The sequence below is a fragment of the Nematostella vectensis genome, chromosome 14 (assembly GCF_932526225.1).
Source record: "Nematostella vectensis chromosome 14, jaNemVect1.1, whole genome shotgun sequence".
Taxonomy (NCBI): Eukaryota; Metazoa; Cnidaria; class Anthozoa; order Actiniaria; family Edwardsiidae; genus Nematostella; species Nematostella vectensis.
Window position 1 is genome coordinate 5,718,410 of NC_064047.1, and position 17,027 is coordinate 5,735,436.

Genomic DNA, 17,027 nt, shown 5'->3' on the forward strand with positions numbered 1-17,027 from the left:
CTGGGTCCTAGAGAAGCTTTTAGCTCGTTAATTTCAAACTAGATGATGAGTCTATTCGGTTTTCTATTCGGCCGAGTGCAACACCCAGGAGGGAGGGGATCACTCTATTGGCAACACCGGTGTTCGGCGAATTGAATTAAACTGAGCATATTCTAATTTGCTAATTTATTTAACAAGTGAATTTTGGAAGAGGGACAGTTTGACGAATGTAGACAGGATATATTGGGGGAATGTATAAAGATGAATAGAAAAGTGAAATGACATCCGTTCTTTCGACACCAGTGTCGTGTTTTTTCTCTCGATAATAATGATTTTATAATTTAAACAAGCTTTGCTTATTCGAATTTTTTTTTTCCAAAACGTTTTGCCTAGCTCAGATGTTCTTCCTTTTAAAGGAAAAATAGCATTATTTGATAGGGACAAATATAAAAGGAAGATGAATGGGACCGTAAAACGACGATTTGATGCCTGGAGGGTCGGTGGAGAAAAAATCCCCTGATTAGGGCGTAGAGCGTCGATGCGGGAAATGTTAGCAGTGCGTTAACCCTATGGCCTCATCCGGCGTGAAGAAACCGTTTAGTAATCCACACCCCCTATTTACCATCACTATTTTCTTAGTTATTCCTCACTCAATTACTATTTTTATCTTTTGTTAGCTAATCATCAATAAACTTTGTACATATACTAGCTGTAACATGTTACTGTAACTCATTTAAAATCTGAAGAAGGCAGGTATTGGCCTGCCGAAATATCGTTTAAAGAAACAATTCTGCGTTGTTGTCGACTTTTTCTTTTAAAGGTTTTATTTCATAATCAACTGTCGATGCAGACCACAAGGTCCGACGCACACAAGTAGATAGATGGTGTCCGTTGGTTTTCTTCCTACTTTTTTGCTATTTTTCCGTCGTCGGCCATACAACAAATTTACAAAATTTCAAAATTTATCACTTCAAAGAAGCCTCTATAAAGTCCTCCCTTATTTTTTGTTTTGTTATAAGTTTTGTTTATGCCAATTTTGAGCTTATTATAGCCTTCTTGAGGGGGGGGGGGGGGGGTGAAACTGGATCTCCGAATCCGCCGATCCGCTCATTCTTTTTCGAAAATCCTCAGATACCACTTTTAATGTAATTGAAAAGCCTATTTTCTCTCAAACAATCCCTTAAAATAACTGGGCCCTGATTTAGTGATTTTGACCCCACAATAATACGACCAGCATGTTACATCATAGTTACATTGGCTTTTGCCCAATAAGTGATATTAAAAAGTAAAATCTACAAGTTCGTCTTTAATTTTTAGTAGCGCCTTGTAGGTGTTTTCCCGTATCAAGCATCGATACGGGAACACCCCCACCCCCCCCCCCCCCTCCCCCCATTCACGGGAAACAACAACAAACTTTGCGTGCGGTAGCCCATAATATTATCCTGTATATATCACGGATAGATAAAGATAAGCGTACTCTTCGCTGGTACATTGACATAACAGGTTCTTCGAAATAACTCATGGACTCCCTCAAAACTGTAGCTGACAAGGTAAAAAGAAGTCCTCAAGTTATTCGACGGAAGCTCGAGGAAGCGTATGAGAAACGATCACATAGACACGAAGGTTGGTAGCAGAATCTCGAACTACTTTGCTATTTACTGTAGCTTAGATAAACTAACAGTGACATTTAATTTCAGCAATTTCAAACCATAAAAAAACGCGTTGATACACTATGCAATACAAATTTTATGAATTTATAGAATTCTATCAGGCAATCAGTTAAAATCCCTGTTGCGTAATGTCGCCCTCGTTGATTTTTAAACCACAAATACACTCGTGTTCAATCAACAATTGGATAAAGTTCGTATTGTTCTTAGCTTTGTGTTGTTGTCGATTTACGGTATCATTACATGATGCCCAGGCTGAGCGCCAATCCGCGGACTAGCGTCCTACCCCGGGTCAAAATTTGTTTTGCTTTACATGAGCTTGTTGATTTGTCGAGTAATATCATTACACGGAACTCTTTCTCGAATCTAAGAAAAATGTTACAGTTCGCAACTAAATTCAAGTGCTTTTGACCTTTAGAAAAGATATTCCCATACCTTTAAAAGTTAATCTCTCGAGAACTACTTTATCTGTTTTATGAATTTTGCGGTTGGAAGCGATGTGTTTATTGTGGAGCCAAATGAATATTAACAGTTAATGCTACATTTATTGCTATAGAAACGCTGATATCTCACCATGACGCCTTACTGCTAAGATAATAGACTTGATAACCGCTGCTGAAAACACGAAAACACGAAAACAGAATCAACAACACGTGCTACAAGTTCTGGCCCACTGCGTTTGGATCTTATTCTGACACGAAATGTACTTGGATGTAATTCTGTCTAGAAATACGCTCGGATCTGATTCTGGCACACAATAAGCTTGGATATTTGAGTCTGCAACAAAATGCGCTTGGGCCTGATTCTGTCACACAACGCTCTCGGATCTGATTCTGTCACACAACACTCTCGGATCTAATTCTATCACACAACGCTCTCGGATCTAATTCTGTCACACAACGCTCTCGGATCTGATTCTGTCACACAATGCGCTCGTTACCTATATATGCATTCTGATACAAAACAACAGCAACAGAAAAAAAAAACATCAAGAACAAAACATTGATTCGTTGTTGTACTTATGAATGTATTTCTTCTAATGACAAGGGCCGATCTGAGGGAGGGTGTTGTGGGGGGGGGGGGGGGGGGGGAGAAAGAAAAGCGCTTGCTGTGGAGAAGTCCTTATCATCTGCTGCTTTAGTCAGGGCTGCAACCACCATCAATGGGAAATTTTCAAGCACCGATTCTTCAGGCGGATTGTCCACTATACCCTAAAAGCTGCAATTTGTTGGGGAACTAAGACCCGACATCGGAAAAATACACACAAAATTGGCTGATTTACACGGTCCGATTTGTCGGTGCGATTTTTGTGAAAGCTCATTGGGTGCTGGCCCGACTTTTAAACAGATTTTCAAGTGTCGTTCCCGATTCTTTCTTTTTTTTATAATACTGAATCGATGTAAATCCCCCTGTATGGGAGGGGGCTAACATTTGAACGCTCCCCCTCCTGGATGCGAGCCTGTAGTGATAGTAAGATAGATATTTATTTACCATCAACGTTAACAAATTAAGTGTATTGGTTTGAAAAAAAGTGAATAGCATTTAGGCAGCTATTTTGCGATAGGTTCACTTTTAAATAGCAGAGAAAAAGAAATTAAAGGAATTCAATTTCCAAGGAAAACCACGTTATTTGCTAATTAAAGATTAATTCCACGCTGAAGAAAAACTCGATAAGGTATATTGATATTAACTCTTCCATTAACTTAGTGTTCAGCAAACATGTAGAACTAATCCTTTTTGGAGCATTTAGATCAATATACTTAGGAAACAAGTCTCAGAGCCCTTGAGTATTCCACGTCATGAGTGTAAATCATGAGTTTTAGGTTGACCACTGATGTACGAGTATAGCCTGAGCTCTACACCAGGTGTGAGGAAGATCTCCTGTTCATTTATTCATAAGGAAACTACAATTAAAGCGCCGAGCCAAAGTGGAAAGGAAGCAAATGGTATCCGCACGCTAGGCATGACTTCTCAGTCTTCTCAGAGGTGATATTCTTTATTAGGGATTTTATAGTGATCGAAATCTCGCAGAAATGAGACTTTTTCGCCGGCGAAGGGGATGGAGAAAACTGCGCGAGGACCCGAGTATTGTTGATTTGACATTTGCGGAGGAATTATTAATAGAGAATGCGAAAAACAGGACTACTCGCCCAAGACGTGTCTTGTTGGTTCGCCAGAGAATTCAACAGTTCTTGGCACATTTCAGGAGCCTTGTTTGCTACCAAGGTATTCTTTTTTTGGTTTATTTTAATCTTTCAATTATTTTTTCCTGATTCTCTGACTCTATAACCGACTCTCACAATTATTGAATCTAACTTAAGATAAAAGAGTTATTGTTTTTTTGGAAACCACAGCTTGTCACAGAACGAAGCAAGCGAGAAAATTGGTAACAGTAAAAATATTTTTCTTTCTAGCCGCTTTTAATAATCATGTTCATTTTCAATGTATGGATGTAAATCTCATATTCCAAATACCCACTTTGTTATCACCGCTCTTTCTTTTTTTAATGACCTGTTCACGTCTAGGTGTGGGTGTCGTGGTCATTATTCTTGAGGAAAAAGTGCTAACTACTGCCAAACTAATGGCTCAGTTCCAGTGATAGATGGAGCTGTGGACGAAGCAGTTTAACACTTTGTTTGATAATTTAGTTATTCATTTTTTGTACAAGCTATTTGTCATTATATGTACTTTTTATTGTTTATTGTTTGGCTCCAAAGCCAAGCTGGTAGCTCGAGTGTGCGAGGAGCTTTTTCGCGATCCTAAGTTTGGTTTGGCAGTGAAACTAGGAGTATTAGCACTTTTATATTCAGGACTCGACTAAAATTGTGGAAGTGGATTTGCTGCTTAAATATCCTCGGGCAAAGATTTTACTTTAAAGGGATTTCACACAAAAACATAAATAAGAGGAAATAGAAAAAATTATGAATGAGAAAGAAAAAACGCTGTGACGTTGACATATGTATATCATATGTATATCGCATGTATATTTAACAACGACAACAACAACAAACCACCATTATAGTACACAAGGCGCGTTACCAGGCCACTAACTAAAAAAATAGCATGCAAGAATAACATTTTCGACTAACATGGGCATTTCAACTAGGAAGATTCTGTCGTATTTTGATGCGCTAAGTTTTGCCCCGCTGATTTGCTAGTAAAGCTCAGGTCAATCAGACAGCATGTTTCTCCGCCCCTTTTTGACTTCCTTGAATTGCCAAAGGTGGTATTTCTTGGTATTTCTTTCGATTGTATACTGTACTACCTCTTTTTCTGGATTTTTGCTCTTTTTATTGTCGGCGTATCTGGGTTTTTGTTTGAAATTTTCTAAGTTGTTATGTCTACATGTTTTCCTATGCTGGTTTAGGTATCTCTTGTGGCGTCGGCTGAAGGTTACCGCATATATTAGCATTAATAATGATTGTAATTTTTGAAAGGCTTCGACTACAAATTTTTTGAAGACGGTTTCTCTTTTGCATCTCTTTTCTATTTATTTATTTATTGTAGCCTTGATTGGCGAGTTTGAGTGCTCGGTTTGTGCGAAAACCTCTAGCACCTATAAAATCTATATTTTTGCATCTGAAAGTGTCGCAAACATACGAGTTATCTGTGACATAGTGTTATGTGACGTATTGTTATGTGTGACGTAGTGTTATATGTGACGTAATGTTATATGTACCGTAGTGTTATGACGTAATGTTATGTGTGACGTATTGTTATTGGGGACGTAGTGTTAAATGTGACGTAATGTTATGTGTGACGTAGTGTTATATGTGACATAGTGTTATGTGACGTAGTGTTATGTGTAACGCAGTGTTATGTGTGACGTAGTGTTATATGTGACATAGTGTTATGTGTGACGTAGTGTTTTGTGTGTCCAGGGTAATGTGTGTCGTAGGGTTATGTGTGACGTAGTGATATTTGTGACGTAGTGTCATGTGACATAACTTACGTAGCGCTATGTGTGACGTAGTGTCATGTGTGACGTAGTGTTATGTGTGGCGTAATGTTATGTGTGACGTAGTGTTATGTGTGACGTAGTGTTGTGTGAGGTAGTGTTATGTGTGACGTAATGTTATGTGTGACGTAATGTCATGTGTAACGTAGTAATGTGTGACGTAGTAATGTGTGTGACGTAGTGTTATGTGTGACGTAGTGTCATGTGTGACGTAGTGTTGTGTGACGAAGTGTTGTGTGACGTAGTGTTGTGACGTAGTGACATGTGTGACGCAGTGTTATGTGTGACGTAGTGTTATATTTGACTTAGTGTCATGTGTGATATTGTGACATGTCTTACGTAGTGTTTGTTATGTGTGACGTAGTGTCATGTGTGACGTAGTGTTATGTGTGACGTAATGTTATGTGTGACGTAGTGTTATGTGTGACGTAGTGCAATAACTTGACGTAGTGTTATTGTGATTTCTAGAGTTGAGAGAGGACTGGTTACATCAACCGGAGCCACTCAACGACGGCGTCCCTTTTTACGTCAAGGTATTTAACGTAGCCTGCTCGTAGGCGGTTATTTTAAAGCCGACTTGTCACCAGTTCACTTCCGGTCACCAGTTCAATTCCGGTCTTACGTTACAATCTCCGATTATTTTTAACCGAAAACGCGAAAAGTATTTCAGAATTGTTAAAAGCAGTGTGTCTATTGAAAGTTTCTTTGAGGATGTAACTGATAATATAGAGCGGATTGCCTGTCAGAAAGCGCGGATTCTAATTGATTCTTATGTTTTTTAACGGTTGAGGTTTCTGTCGGCCCTCCTGAAGTAAACTGGAGACAATGCAGTTATTATAAGTCGAGTATCGTGGCCGTGACGTGACATTTGTAACACTGATCATTTCTGCTTATGTTGGCAACCTTATAAGTCGGCTGTATGGTAACGCACTTTTTCACGTGATCGTCACGCACTCTCACTGTAAACTGTTACCCTACCTGTCTGTCACGATTTTTGCACACTGTCTCATAAGACAGCCACGTAAGCTTTTGTTTACACGACCAAGTGTCACGCAATTTTACTGTTTACAATTATCACGCAACCATATTATTTCCTTAGTGGCTGGGGACTCGGCGTGTATTCAATGCAAGTAACAGTCACGCAGTCTTACTGTTCCATATAATTGTCACACAACCATATCATTACCTTAGTGGCTGGGGACTCGGCAAGTATTCAATGCTAAGGGTTCCAAGTGACAGCCACGCGATCTCACTGTTCCATATAATTGTCACACAACCATATCTTTTCCTTAGTGGCTGGGGACTCGGCGTGTTTTCGATGCTAAGGGGTCCGGCTGCACTGATGATACTGTCAGGGAAATCGTGGAGGAAGCAAAACATCTTAAAATGTCACACCACGAGGCCAGGCTACAGAAAGTGCTGCTGACTGTATATACCAAGAAGATCACAATCGCTGATATGGAGACAAAGGTTAGTACCCCCCGGGCGCGTGGGTACCCTGTGGTCATAATGCAATCACTATCGCTGATATAGAGACAGGGGTTAGTGCTTCCTTGGCTCATGGGTACCCTGTGGTCATTATGCCATCACTATCGCTGGTATGGAGACAAAGATTAGTGCTTTCCGGGCTAAAGAAAATTACTACCGCCGATATTTAGGCAAAGGTTAGTACATCTAAAAATCACGGGTACCCTGTGTCTAAAAAAAGACGATTAGCTCACGATGATGGCTTAGAGCCGTGCATATACTTGTTTCAAATTAGGTATTGTGTCGTAACCCGCAGCGAGTCATAGGTAATGAGTACCATTCGTGACCCGCAGCGAGTCATGGGTAATGTGTAAAATTCGTTACCCGCAACGAGTCATGGGTAATGTGTACAATGCTGACTTCCGGTTAATTTTGACGTCTTACCTCGGTTCCACGTGCGCTTCGCAAAGAGTTGTGCAAAGATGTGGGGAAGATGAATTTGTTAAAGCCTGGCGAACGCGGTAAGGGAAATTTCACGCATGCACTTTGCTCACTGCTTCACGAGGCCGAAAACCCACAGTGTGCGGACGTCGATCGAATGAACTCGCGAGCAACTGAGGCAAAATTCTCAGCTGCTTGAAGTGTTGGCCTCGCTAGGCAGTGAGAAAAGTGCACGCGTGAAGTTTCCCTCACCGCGTGCGCATGCGCCGGGCTTAAGTGATTTTATACCCAGGGAGCACTGCGGGTCACGATACATATGGATACTCCGCGTGCAACCTCGTGTGTGTATTTATTATACAGCTTTATATATTTTACAGGTGACGAAGCTGGAAGCGCCCATCTACCGGGTTTCCTATTGCACCGCTGACCCCTATTTCCCAAAAGTGTTTGCCTTCATCGTACGTGAGCAGAGCTCGCGTAAATTGTACTGTCACACAGTCCTCTGCAGTAAGGAGTCTATGGTGGGTAGGCTGTGGTGAATGTAAGCACGCGAATGAATGTAAGCATGTAGACGCAGCCTAGTCTCTGGCGTTCCTATCGGGTTTCCTTTGGTGTATAAAGACGTCATAGAAAACCCAAGCTCGTCCCAGATCATACTCTTTCCCATGGGTCGTTTACAACACAGGAATCCCGGTAAGAAATCCAGGGATTGCCCTAAAGTAGACCTCGAGGCCATAGCACTGACCATTTGTCTTATCATGCAGGCTAAAGCTATAGCGCTGACAGTCGCAGACGCCTTCACCGTCGCGTACGAGTCTGTGCAGAATATAGTACAGAGGACGCAACAAGAAACCTCCCCGCAACACCGCGGCAACCTTGTGGCGACATCTTCCACCAATATCACAAACAAAGTCACAGAAGAGGTATCCGTGCAGCCACAAGATGATGGGTCCAAGTCTTCCCCTTGCTGCGGCGAGTCTAAGAACCCTTTCAGAGCAGACGATGACAACGACGATTTGTCGTACTCTACGACAAACCCATTTACCCAAGCGGAAGTAACGTCATCGTTAACGGAAACCTCCGATGGGATGCCTGCTATCCACGTGGAGGGGTGTGAGAGGGGAATTGTCAATGAAGGATTGGATGCATCACAGCGGATGGAAACTTTGGTGAGTTATATTCTGGCTGCACCTTTGTTCTACTTGTTGGGGAAACTATGTTAAGTCTGGTGAAAACATGCTGGGTCTAGTTGGAAACTAAGTGAAAACATGCTGATGCTTGTTGGGAATAAAAGTCTCGTGGAAATACTGAGGCTGGTTGCACCATGGATTTACTTGTTGGGGAAACTATGTTAAGTCTTGTGAAAACATGCTGAGGCTGTTTGCACTTTGGATTTACTTGTTAAGGAAACGATGTTAAGTCTTGTGAAAACATGCTGAGGCTGGTTGCACCTTTGTTTTACTTGTTGGGGAAACTATGTAAGTCTGCTGAAAACATACTGAGGCTGTTTGCACTTTGGTTTTACTTGTTGGTGAACCAATTTTAAGTCTGCTGAAAACATGCTGAGGCTAGTTAGGTACATTTCTAGCATCTTCATTGGTTTACTTCATAAACCTCTCAAGGTGGCCTCGGTAGCGCGCGTCGTATCAGATAGCCCTTTTCTCGCATCCTTATTGGCTTACTTCAGAAAACTGTTAAGGTGACCACGGTAGCGCGCGTCGTATCAGATAGTACAATTCTCGCATCTTTATTAGCTTACTACACATCTCAAGTTGGTCACAGTAGCGCGCGTCGCACTTTTATTGACACGGGTTTCTTTTTCTTTTGAAGGATTTGACTGTTGACGAAGACTTCGATATGGAATTCACAAGGTAATGATAAACAGCTTAGTAGTGTTTAACAGAACTCTATTATGTACCATTCTCGGAAACCCAGGGGTACTTTCCTCTTGCGTTTCACTCACGAGAAAAAGAAGCCGTCGCAACAAAAGCTATCAAAAGCTGTAATCGATCCGTCAATTATTGGCGGCTAAACGCGCGCCTGTGACTTGCTAAAAACCGGAGCGCGCGCGAATTTGCCCCCCAAAAAGTCAAATAATTTTTTCGTGCAAGTCTATCTATTTGGTGACATAAATTTCATATTTCTGTTATTGCTGTAAAAGGTAAAATGCTAAAAGACACTTGAGAGAGAAACTTCAAAAGCGATAAATTTGAATTTCTCTAAGAAAAAAAATTCTTTCCTCAGACTTGCCAAGGCGCGCTCAAGCACAAACCTGTTTGAGACGCCAGTGAGACGAACAGACTTCCAGGACGACGTCACAAGTCTCCTAGCAACAGAACACACAGCCATGGACTTTCTCAAATCAGGATCCGCCGAGGACTTATTCGCTACTCATGACCATATGACTTAAACGATGGAAGAAAGAAAGCGCTGGATCCTCAAGCATGGCCTTTTAGTTGTCCTTATCAACAGCAGTACAGGAACAAAAGGAGTCATAGCAACATCAGTCTCCTAACAGAGGGAGTCATAGCAACATCGGTCTCCTAACAGAGGGATTCATAGCAACATCAGTATCCTAACAGAGGGAGTCATAGCAACATCAGTCTCCTAACAGAGGGAGTCATAGCAACATCAGTCTCCTAACAGAGGGAGTCATGGCAACATCATTCTCCTAACAGGGGGAGTCATAGCAACATCAGTATCCTAACAGAGGGAGTCATAGCAACATCAGTCTCCTAACAGAGGGAGTCATAGCAACATCAGTATCCTAACAGAGGGAGTCATAGCAACATCAGTCTCCTAACAGAGGGAGTCATAGCAACATCAGTCTCCTAACAGAGGGAGTCATGGCAACATCATTCTCCTAACAGGGGGAGTCATAGCAACATCAGTATCCTAACAGAGGGAGTCATAGCAACAGGGGTCTCCTAACAAAGAGAGTCATATCAAAAGCAGTCTTCCTTCATCAGAAACCTGAGCAGTATTGACTAGTACCAGTAGTCCCTTAGTAACAGTGGTTGCCATTAATCTCCTAGCAACACGCATAACCTTTGTATGTATCAGTAGCCTCTAACTAAACTAGCTAGTAAGCTGAAGTTTTGCCACACAGCTATTAAAACAAAATAGATTCTAGGAGAAACCGAGTGTAATAGAAGAACTCACCTGTACTGCAACAAAACAAAATTCTTTTGTGAGGTTATTCAACAAAAATTTTAATTAAAAAAATCCACATACCCGTGAAAAATGGATCTTGTCCTGTTAAATATTGTTCTTCCATTCTATTCTACAGGTTTATAAAATTTAATTTAATCGAGTTATTGACCGTTACGAGGCTACAAATGTGAAGGTTGCACTTTATATCAAGTGCAATCTTTTGTCTGTCACGAACATTAAAGTCAGTTCTTCTGCCATAAAAACCTTTTGCAGGGCCTACAAAGACTGATGGGTATCCGAGCATGTCACCAACATTATTTATTTCTCAGCTATTTTTCTGTTATTTTTCAAGTTAATCTGCACAGAATATTACAAATATCAATTTTATACTACAAATATAAACGTTATTTTAGAAAAGAAAAAGAGTAGTTTTTATGATATGTTATCAAATATTAAGGTAATGTATAATCATGTTACCAACTCTCGCAAGGGTATATTTTTTGAACAATACATCATTGAAATGCTTATAATATACTTTATTCAAGCAATTGTCCTCACAATTGTTAAGTTTAATACCTTACAAATAAGTTTATCATCAAATATAAAGATTGAGCAAAGCATTTGCCATATTTATCATTATGTGAGTCAGGTGCAATGTGGTTTTTGTCCTGAGTGAGTTATTAAGTGTATTTCCAGGGATCCAGATCGAGTCAAATGCTTGCCACATTCATCACATTGTGTGGTTTCTGTCCTGAGTGAGCTATTAAGTGTATTTCCAGGGATCCAGATCGAGTCAAATGCTTGCCACATTCATCACATTGTGTGGTTTCTGTCCTGAGTGAGTTATTAAGTGTATTTCCAGGGATCCAGATCGAGTCAAATGCTTGCCACATTCATCACATTGTGTGGTTTCTGTCCTGAGTGAGTTATTAAGTGTATTTCCAGGGATCCAGATCGAGTCAAGTGCTTGCCACATTCATCACATTGTGTGGTTTCTGTCCTGTGAGTTATTAAGTGTATTTCCAGGGATCCAGATCGAGTCAAATGCTTGCCACATTCATCACATTGTGTGGTTTCTGTCCTGAGTGAGTTATTAAGTGTATTTCCAGGGATCCAGATCGAGTCAAATGCTTGCCACATTCATCACATTGTGTGGTTTCTGTCCTGAGTGAGTTATTAAGTGTATTTCCAGGGATCCAGATCGAGTCAAATGCTTGCCACATTCATCACATTGTGTGGTTTCTGTCCTGAGTGAGTTATTAAGTGTATTTCCAGGGATCCAGATCGAGTAAATTGCTTGCCACATTCATCACATTGTGTGGTTTCTGTCCTGAGTGAGTTATTAAGTGTATTTCCAGGGATCCAGATAGAGTAAAATGCTTGCCACATTCATCACATTGTGTGGTTTCTGTCCTGAGTGAGTTATTAAGTGTATTTCCAGGGATCCAGATCGAGTAAAGCGCTTGCCACATTCATCACATTGTGTGGTTTCTGTCCTGAGTGAGTTATTAAGTGTATTTCCAGATCGAGTAAAGCGCTTGCCACATTCATCACATTGTGTGGTTTCTGTCCTGAGTGAGTTATTAAGTGTATTTCCAGGGATCCAGATCAAGTAAAGCGCTTGCCACATTCATCACATTGTGTGGTTTCTGTCCTGAGTGAGTTATTAAGTGTACTCTAGATAGAGTAAAACACTTCCCAAATTCATGACTATGTGAGGTTTCTGTCCTGAGTGAATCAATAGGTGTTTTCAGGGTCCTAGATTGACCAAAGAACTTTCCACACTACCACATTTGTGTGGTGTCTGTCTTGAGTGAATAAATTGGTGTCTTCTAAGATCTCCTAATAGAGTAAAACACTTTCCACATTGATCACATTGGTGTGGCTTTTGTGAGTAAGTTATTAGGTGTCTTTTCAGGGATTCAGATCGAGTAAAGCGCTTGCCACATTGATCACATCGGTGTGGTTTCTGTCCTGAGTGAGTTATTAAGTGTAATTTAAGGTGTCTAGATAGAGTAAAGCGCTTTCCACATTCATCACATTGGTGAGGTTTCTGTCCTGCATGAGTTATTAAGTGTACTTTAAGGTTTCCTGATCGAGTAAAGCGCTTGCCACATTGATCACATTGGTGTGGTTTCTGTCCTGTGTGAGTTATCAAGTGTTCTTTAAGGTGTCCAGATAGAGTAAAGCACTTGCCACATTCATCACATTGGTGTGGTTTTTGCCCTGAGTGAATTAATTGGTGTGTTTTCAGGGTTCTAGATTGACCAAAGCACTTGCCACATTCATCACATTGGTGTGGTTTCTGTCCTGAGTGAATCAATAGGTGTGTTTTCAGGGTTCCAGGTTGACCAAAGCACTTGCCACATTCATCACATTTGTGTGGTTTCTGTCCTGAGTGAGTTCTTAGGTGTACTTTAAGGTTTCCAGATCGAGTAAAGCACTTGCCACATTGATCACATTGGTGTGGTTTCTGCCCTGTGTGAGTTATCAAGTGTTCTTTAAGGTGTCCAGATCGACCAAAGTTTTTCCCACATTCATCACATTCGTGTGGTTTGTTTTGCAGTTTACGTCTTACTTTATTTACGATGCTACTCAAATCAAAAAACTCTTGTTCTGCATCTTGATTTGGTTGGTAGATAAAAGTTTGCTGTGTATCAGAGGACTTGGGTTCTTCCTTTATAGAACTAGAGATTTGATGTATTCTTGTATCACCCATACTTTAAATCAGTCTTGACAAACCATGCAATTAAGATCATAGAGGTATATCTTCTACCTGAAAGAAAGAAATGCTGTTTACAATTGTTACAACTATTCCACCTTGACTATAATGACACACCAATAAAGTATGTGAAATATTTACAGATGTAAGACCCAACAGCAAATATTGGTGCTTTTGCATACAGTTGCATTTCTAATTTTTTTATGTTTACATGTTGGTTTTTGCAATGTTAACCTTGTGTTTTTCCCTTATCTTTACCAAGTGTTTTTTTGTTGTTGTTCTATTGACCCGGGTTTTAGCTATGTTAACGCAGTGTCTTTCCTTATGTTTACCTGGTGTCTTTCCCTATGTTTACCCGGTGTTTTTAACTATGTTTACCTAGTGTCTTTCCCTAGCCCACATGTAAGCATGGGTAAAAAACCACTAAAGCACCTAGCTGCATATATTAGCCACCACTACTGCATCTAAGTCTGAAGTTATGCGTTGGCTAATAAATACAGATGGGGCTTAGGTAGTTTTACCCATGCTCACACAGGCTTGTTGCAAAGCTGGTTCACGAAAACCTTTGTCAAACGACTCTATTTACCTGGTGACTTTCCCTATGTTTAACCGGTGTTTTGATCTATATTTACCCGCATTTTTAATATGATTACCCATTGTTTTCGCTATGTTCACCCGGTGTTTTCGCTATGATCACGCGGGGTTTTCGCTATGTTCTCCTGGTTTTTATTTTGCTATACTTACCCGTTGTTTTTCGCTATGTTTACCCAGGGTTTTGTTATGTTCTACCGTTTTTTTAGCGATACTTACCCGTAGTAATATTATAACTTTATTCCCTCTGTACTTTACACAGTTTGAGTTAATAATTAAAGGGAAAATAAGAATAGTATTCATAGATCCGACAAGCGCACGAATAACCAATCAGAAAGCAGCAAATAGAAGCCAGCGAAGTGCAACCCAAATGTCCCACAAATTGTACAACATGTCAGATGAGGTCTGTGAATCCTGCTCGGGATTATCTAAAATATAGACGTTTATAGGGGTTTTCCTGCGACTTGGGAAATAAAAGACGGCCACCTAACATGACAGAAATTGATTTGTTGTCCAAGTTTGGTGAAAATCTTGTAGAGAAGCATAGAAATAGATAACTACAAGTTTGGTTGTTGAATAGAAACTACCCGAATCCAGCTCGAAATACGAAAACTTTGAAATAATAAGATAAAGCGGTGCTCTCTTCGGTAGGTACTATGTGTTTATGTGCTTTCATAGCTAATTTTGTCAACTTGCAGTGAGTTAAGTGCGGGAAAAAGTAGAAGAGAATTCCGAATTTGCTGTTAACGCCTGACTTTTAACTACAAGTTTTATCGGCAAATGTCAAGATTCACAGCAACAATACAAACGACAGTCTCATCATTCTTATATGTAATTAAAGTAACCTAGGATAACATCAAACACAAGTTTAATGGTAGGACTTACGCTGTTCTTGTATATGTGGTTTGTTTATGCTTTTTGTTTTTCGTTTCTTTGCAGAAATTTTACGTGTTTTTTTGCAATTTGAGTCCCAACTCTACACTAAAATGGCCGGTCAAAGAAAACAGGACTATCACTTTCTACGTTGACCGGAAGATGCTTATTTTGCTTGTGCAGATTCGCAGAAAAATATATCAAACCAATCTTTTTGCCGTCGATTACCGACTTTTTGTGGGACATTTGTGGGACCACTATACTCACCACTATACTCACCCGTTGTTTTTCGCTATGTTCACCCGGTGTTTTGGCTATGTTCATCCGAAACCGTTCACCCGCTGTTTAGCTTGCCGCCATCTTGTTTTGTCCTAGCCGCGTCTTTTTTCCCAGTTGTGGAAGCACGGGTGGCCTAGTGTGTTAGCGCGTTGGCCTCTCACCGCTGTGGCCCAGGTTCGAATCCTGGCTCAAACTGGGGATTTTTTCCGGGTTCCTGCCTTGAATCGAATTTGTCACAAGTGAGTTGAAGTTATTCTCCCGTGTTTCCAGTCTTCTCGGATAAGGACACTAAACCGGAGGTCCCGTCTCTTCAAGCTGTACTATACTAAACCTGAACCGAAGGGACGTAAAAGAACCACTGGGGACGCAATAAACCCTCTGGCAGTGACCACCCCCAGTGACAGTGCTTAACACTGTCGATAAACAAATCGGCCTCCTAGTATTAGCGAAAGCTACTTATAGGAGTAATAAATCGAAGAATCGAAGAACCACATCGCTGTTATTGCACCAACCTTTTCCTGATTGGCTATTCGTGCGCGCGTGATTGACATGCCGGATCTATGAATAGTACATTGAGTCTGGAATCCGGAATAACAAGTAGTTTTCGAGCAGGATTCCAGTTAAATATTTATTGTTGATTGAACTGTGAGAAGATGAGAAATCAGTGAGGGATTAGGAGAGTTCTAGAGTATGCTCGCTATGTTTACCCAGGGTTTTTGTTATGTTCTACCGGATTTTTTTTTGGCGATACTTACACTTACCCATTGTTTTTCGCTAAACTCAAGTTACTTACCCATTGTTTTTTGATATGTTTTTCCGGTGTTTTCGCCATGTTCTCCCGAGTTTTTTTGCTATACTCACCCGTTGTTTTTCGCTATGTTCACCCGGTGTTTTGGCTATGTTCATCCGAAACCGTTCACCCGCTGTTTAGCTTGCCGCCATCTTGTTTTGTCCTAGCCGCGTCTTTTTTCCCAGTTCGCGCGCGGCCAGAACGTGAGGTCTACATCACAGGAAACCCACACCAGCTCGACAGTGCTGAAAAACGCAAGAATAGTTCCAGTACCGCGCGGTTAAACCAGCCTTTTAGTTTTGAAATGGCGGCGTTTTACCGGCCAACTGTCACATTTTGGCGAATGCTAAGAAAACTAGACCAAACATAAGGCTATAATTTTCTTTATGATTCCCTCATTATCACACATATCTGTCATCTTTTGTACAGTATGGTTTTAATGCTGTACAGTAAGTCAAAACAGCGAACGAAGTCAGCCTTTCGTACCTTTACTCGAACGATTCAACACTGAGATTTTGTTTGTTTTCGCCAGAACACGCGCATGCGCATACGTTATTCAGCACTGTCCACCAGCTCATGTATTGTATGGTTTCCCGGTCCGAGTGGTCTACCTGTGGTTTTCGTTCGTGGATGTTTGTTTGTTATGTGCAACCACATACTAGCGAAACAATTTGTTTAGAATGTTTGGGGGGCACAAAGCATTCATGGTTACCATGGTAAGGACTTCAAAACAGAAATTACCTAAAGCCTTGCCAGCAACCGGCATCGTTCAGAGAACGAGCGATTAATATCTTTATACTATAACGAACCACCTTCTGGTGCTTTGTGTACTTTGTCTTACAGCATGCAAATTACTTGGCCGTCTTTTATATAATTGGCACCAAGAAACCATGATATAAGAGAGCGAATCCCCGTGGCCCATGATGTCGTCCATGAAAGCTATTTTTAGATTGCGCGAGCTTGTCAACCATAGCATCCATACATGGTTCGTCGCGCCATATTTGGTTATGGGCACCACAAGCTAGTACAATTTCACACCAAATTTTTTCCCTCTCCACTTCTTTACTTCGTTCGCTACCTGTTTTTATCCTTTTAGCTGCTCTTCAA

General features: G+C 40.8%; 2 protein-coding genes across 6 annotated transcripts; one reads left to right on the plus strand and one right to left on the minus strand.

The window, feature by feature from the left end:
• The first annotated feature begins 1,403 nt into the window (after positions 1-1,403).
• LOC5513892 (low density lipoprotein receptor adapter protein 1-A) lies at positions 1,404-10,756 on the plus strand. Of its 2 annotated transcripts, none has more exons than XM_032383398.2 (7): positions 1,404-1,602; positions 6,073-6,137; positions 6,898-7,074; positions 7,890-8,033; positions 8,277-8,681; positions 9,343-9,383; positions 9,757-10,756. In XM_032383398.2, the coding sequence occupies exons 1-7, from the start codon at positions 1,500-1,502 to the stop codon at positions 9,920-9,922; spliced, it is 1,101 nt and encodes a 366-aa protein (XP_032239289.1). In that variant the 5' UTR covers positions 1,404-1,499; the 3' UTR covers positions 9,923-10,756. The 2 variants fall into 2 exon arrangements, with proteins under 2 accessions (XP_032239289.1, XP_001634136.1); XM_001634086.3 differs by lacking the exon at positions 1,404-1,602 and adding an exon at positions 2,765-3,872.
• Positions 10,757-10,968: 212 nt separating this feature from the next.
• Positions 10,969-16,125, minus strand: LOC125559858 (zinc finger protein 239-like). Of its 4 annotated transcripts, none has more exons than XM_048721911.1 (2): positions 15,992-16,125; positions 10,969-13,441 (listed from the first exon to the last, which is right to left on the minus strand). In XM_048721911.1, exon 2 carries the CDS (start codon positions 13,382-13,384, stop codon positions 12,416-12,418), a length of 969 nt encoding a protein of 322 aa, XP_048577868.1. In that variant the 5' UTR covers positions 13,385-13,441; positions 15,992-16,125; the 3' UTR covers positions 10,969-12,415. The 4 variants fall into 4 exon arrangements, with proteins under 4 accessions (XP_048577868.1, XP_048577867.1, XP_048577866.1 ...); XM_048721910.1 differs by having other exon boundaries at positions 15,924-16,125; XM_048721909.1 differs by lacking the exon at positions 15,992-16,125 and adding an exon at positions 15,131-15,239.
• Between the last annotated feature and the right edge of the window lie 902 nt (positions 16,126-17,027).

Coding starts and splice junctions, on each gene's coding strand:
- LOC5513892 (XM_001634086.3), top strand. CDS start 3,680: ATGAGACTTTTTCGCCGGCGAAGGGGATGGAGAAAACTGCGCGAGGAC. Junction 8,682..9,342: donor CACAGCGGATGGAAACTTTG/GTGAGTTATATT, acceptor TTTCTTTTGAAG/GATTTGACTGTTGACGAAGA. Junction 9,384..9,756: donor TTCGATATGGAATTCACAAG/GTAATGATAAAC, acceptor TTCTTTCCTCAG/ACTTGCCAAGGCGCGCTCAA.
- LOC125559858 (XM_048721911.1), bottom strand. CDS start 13,384: ATGGGTGATACAAGAATACATCAAATCTCTAGTTCTATAAAGGAAGAA.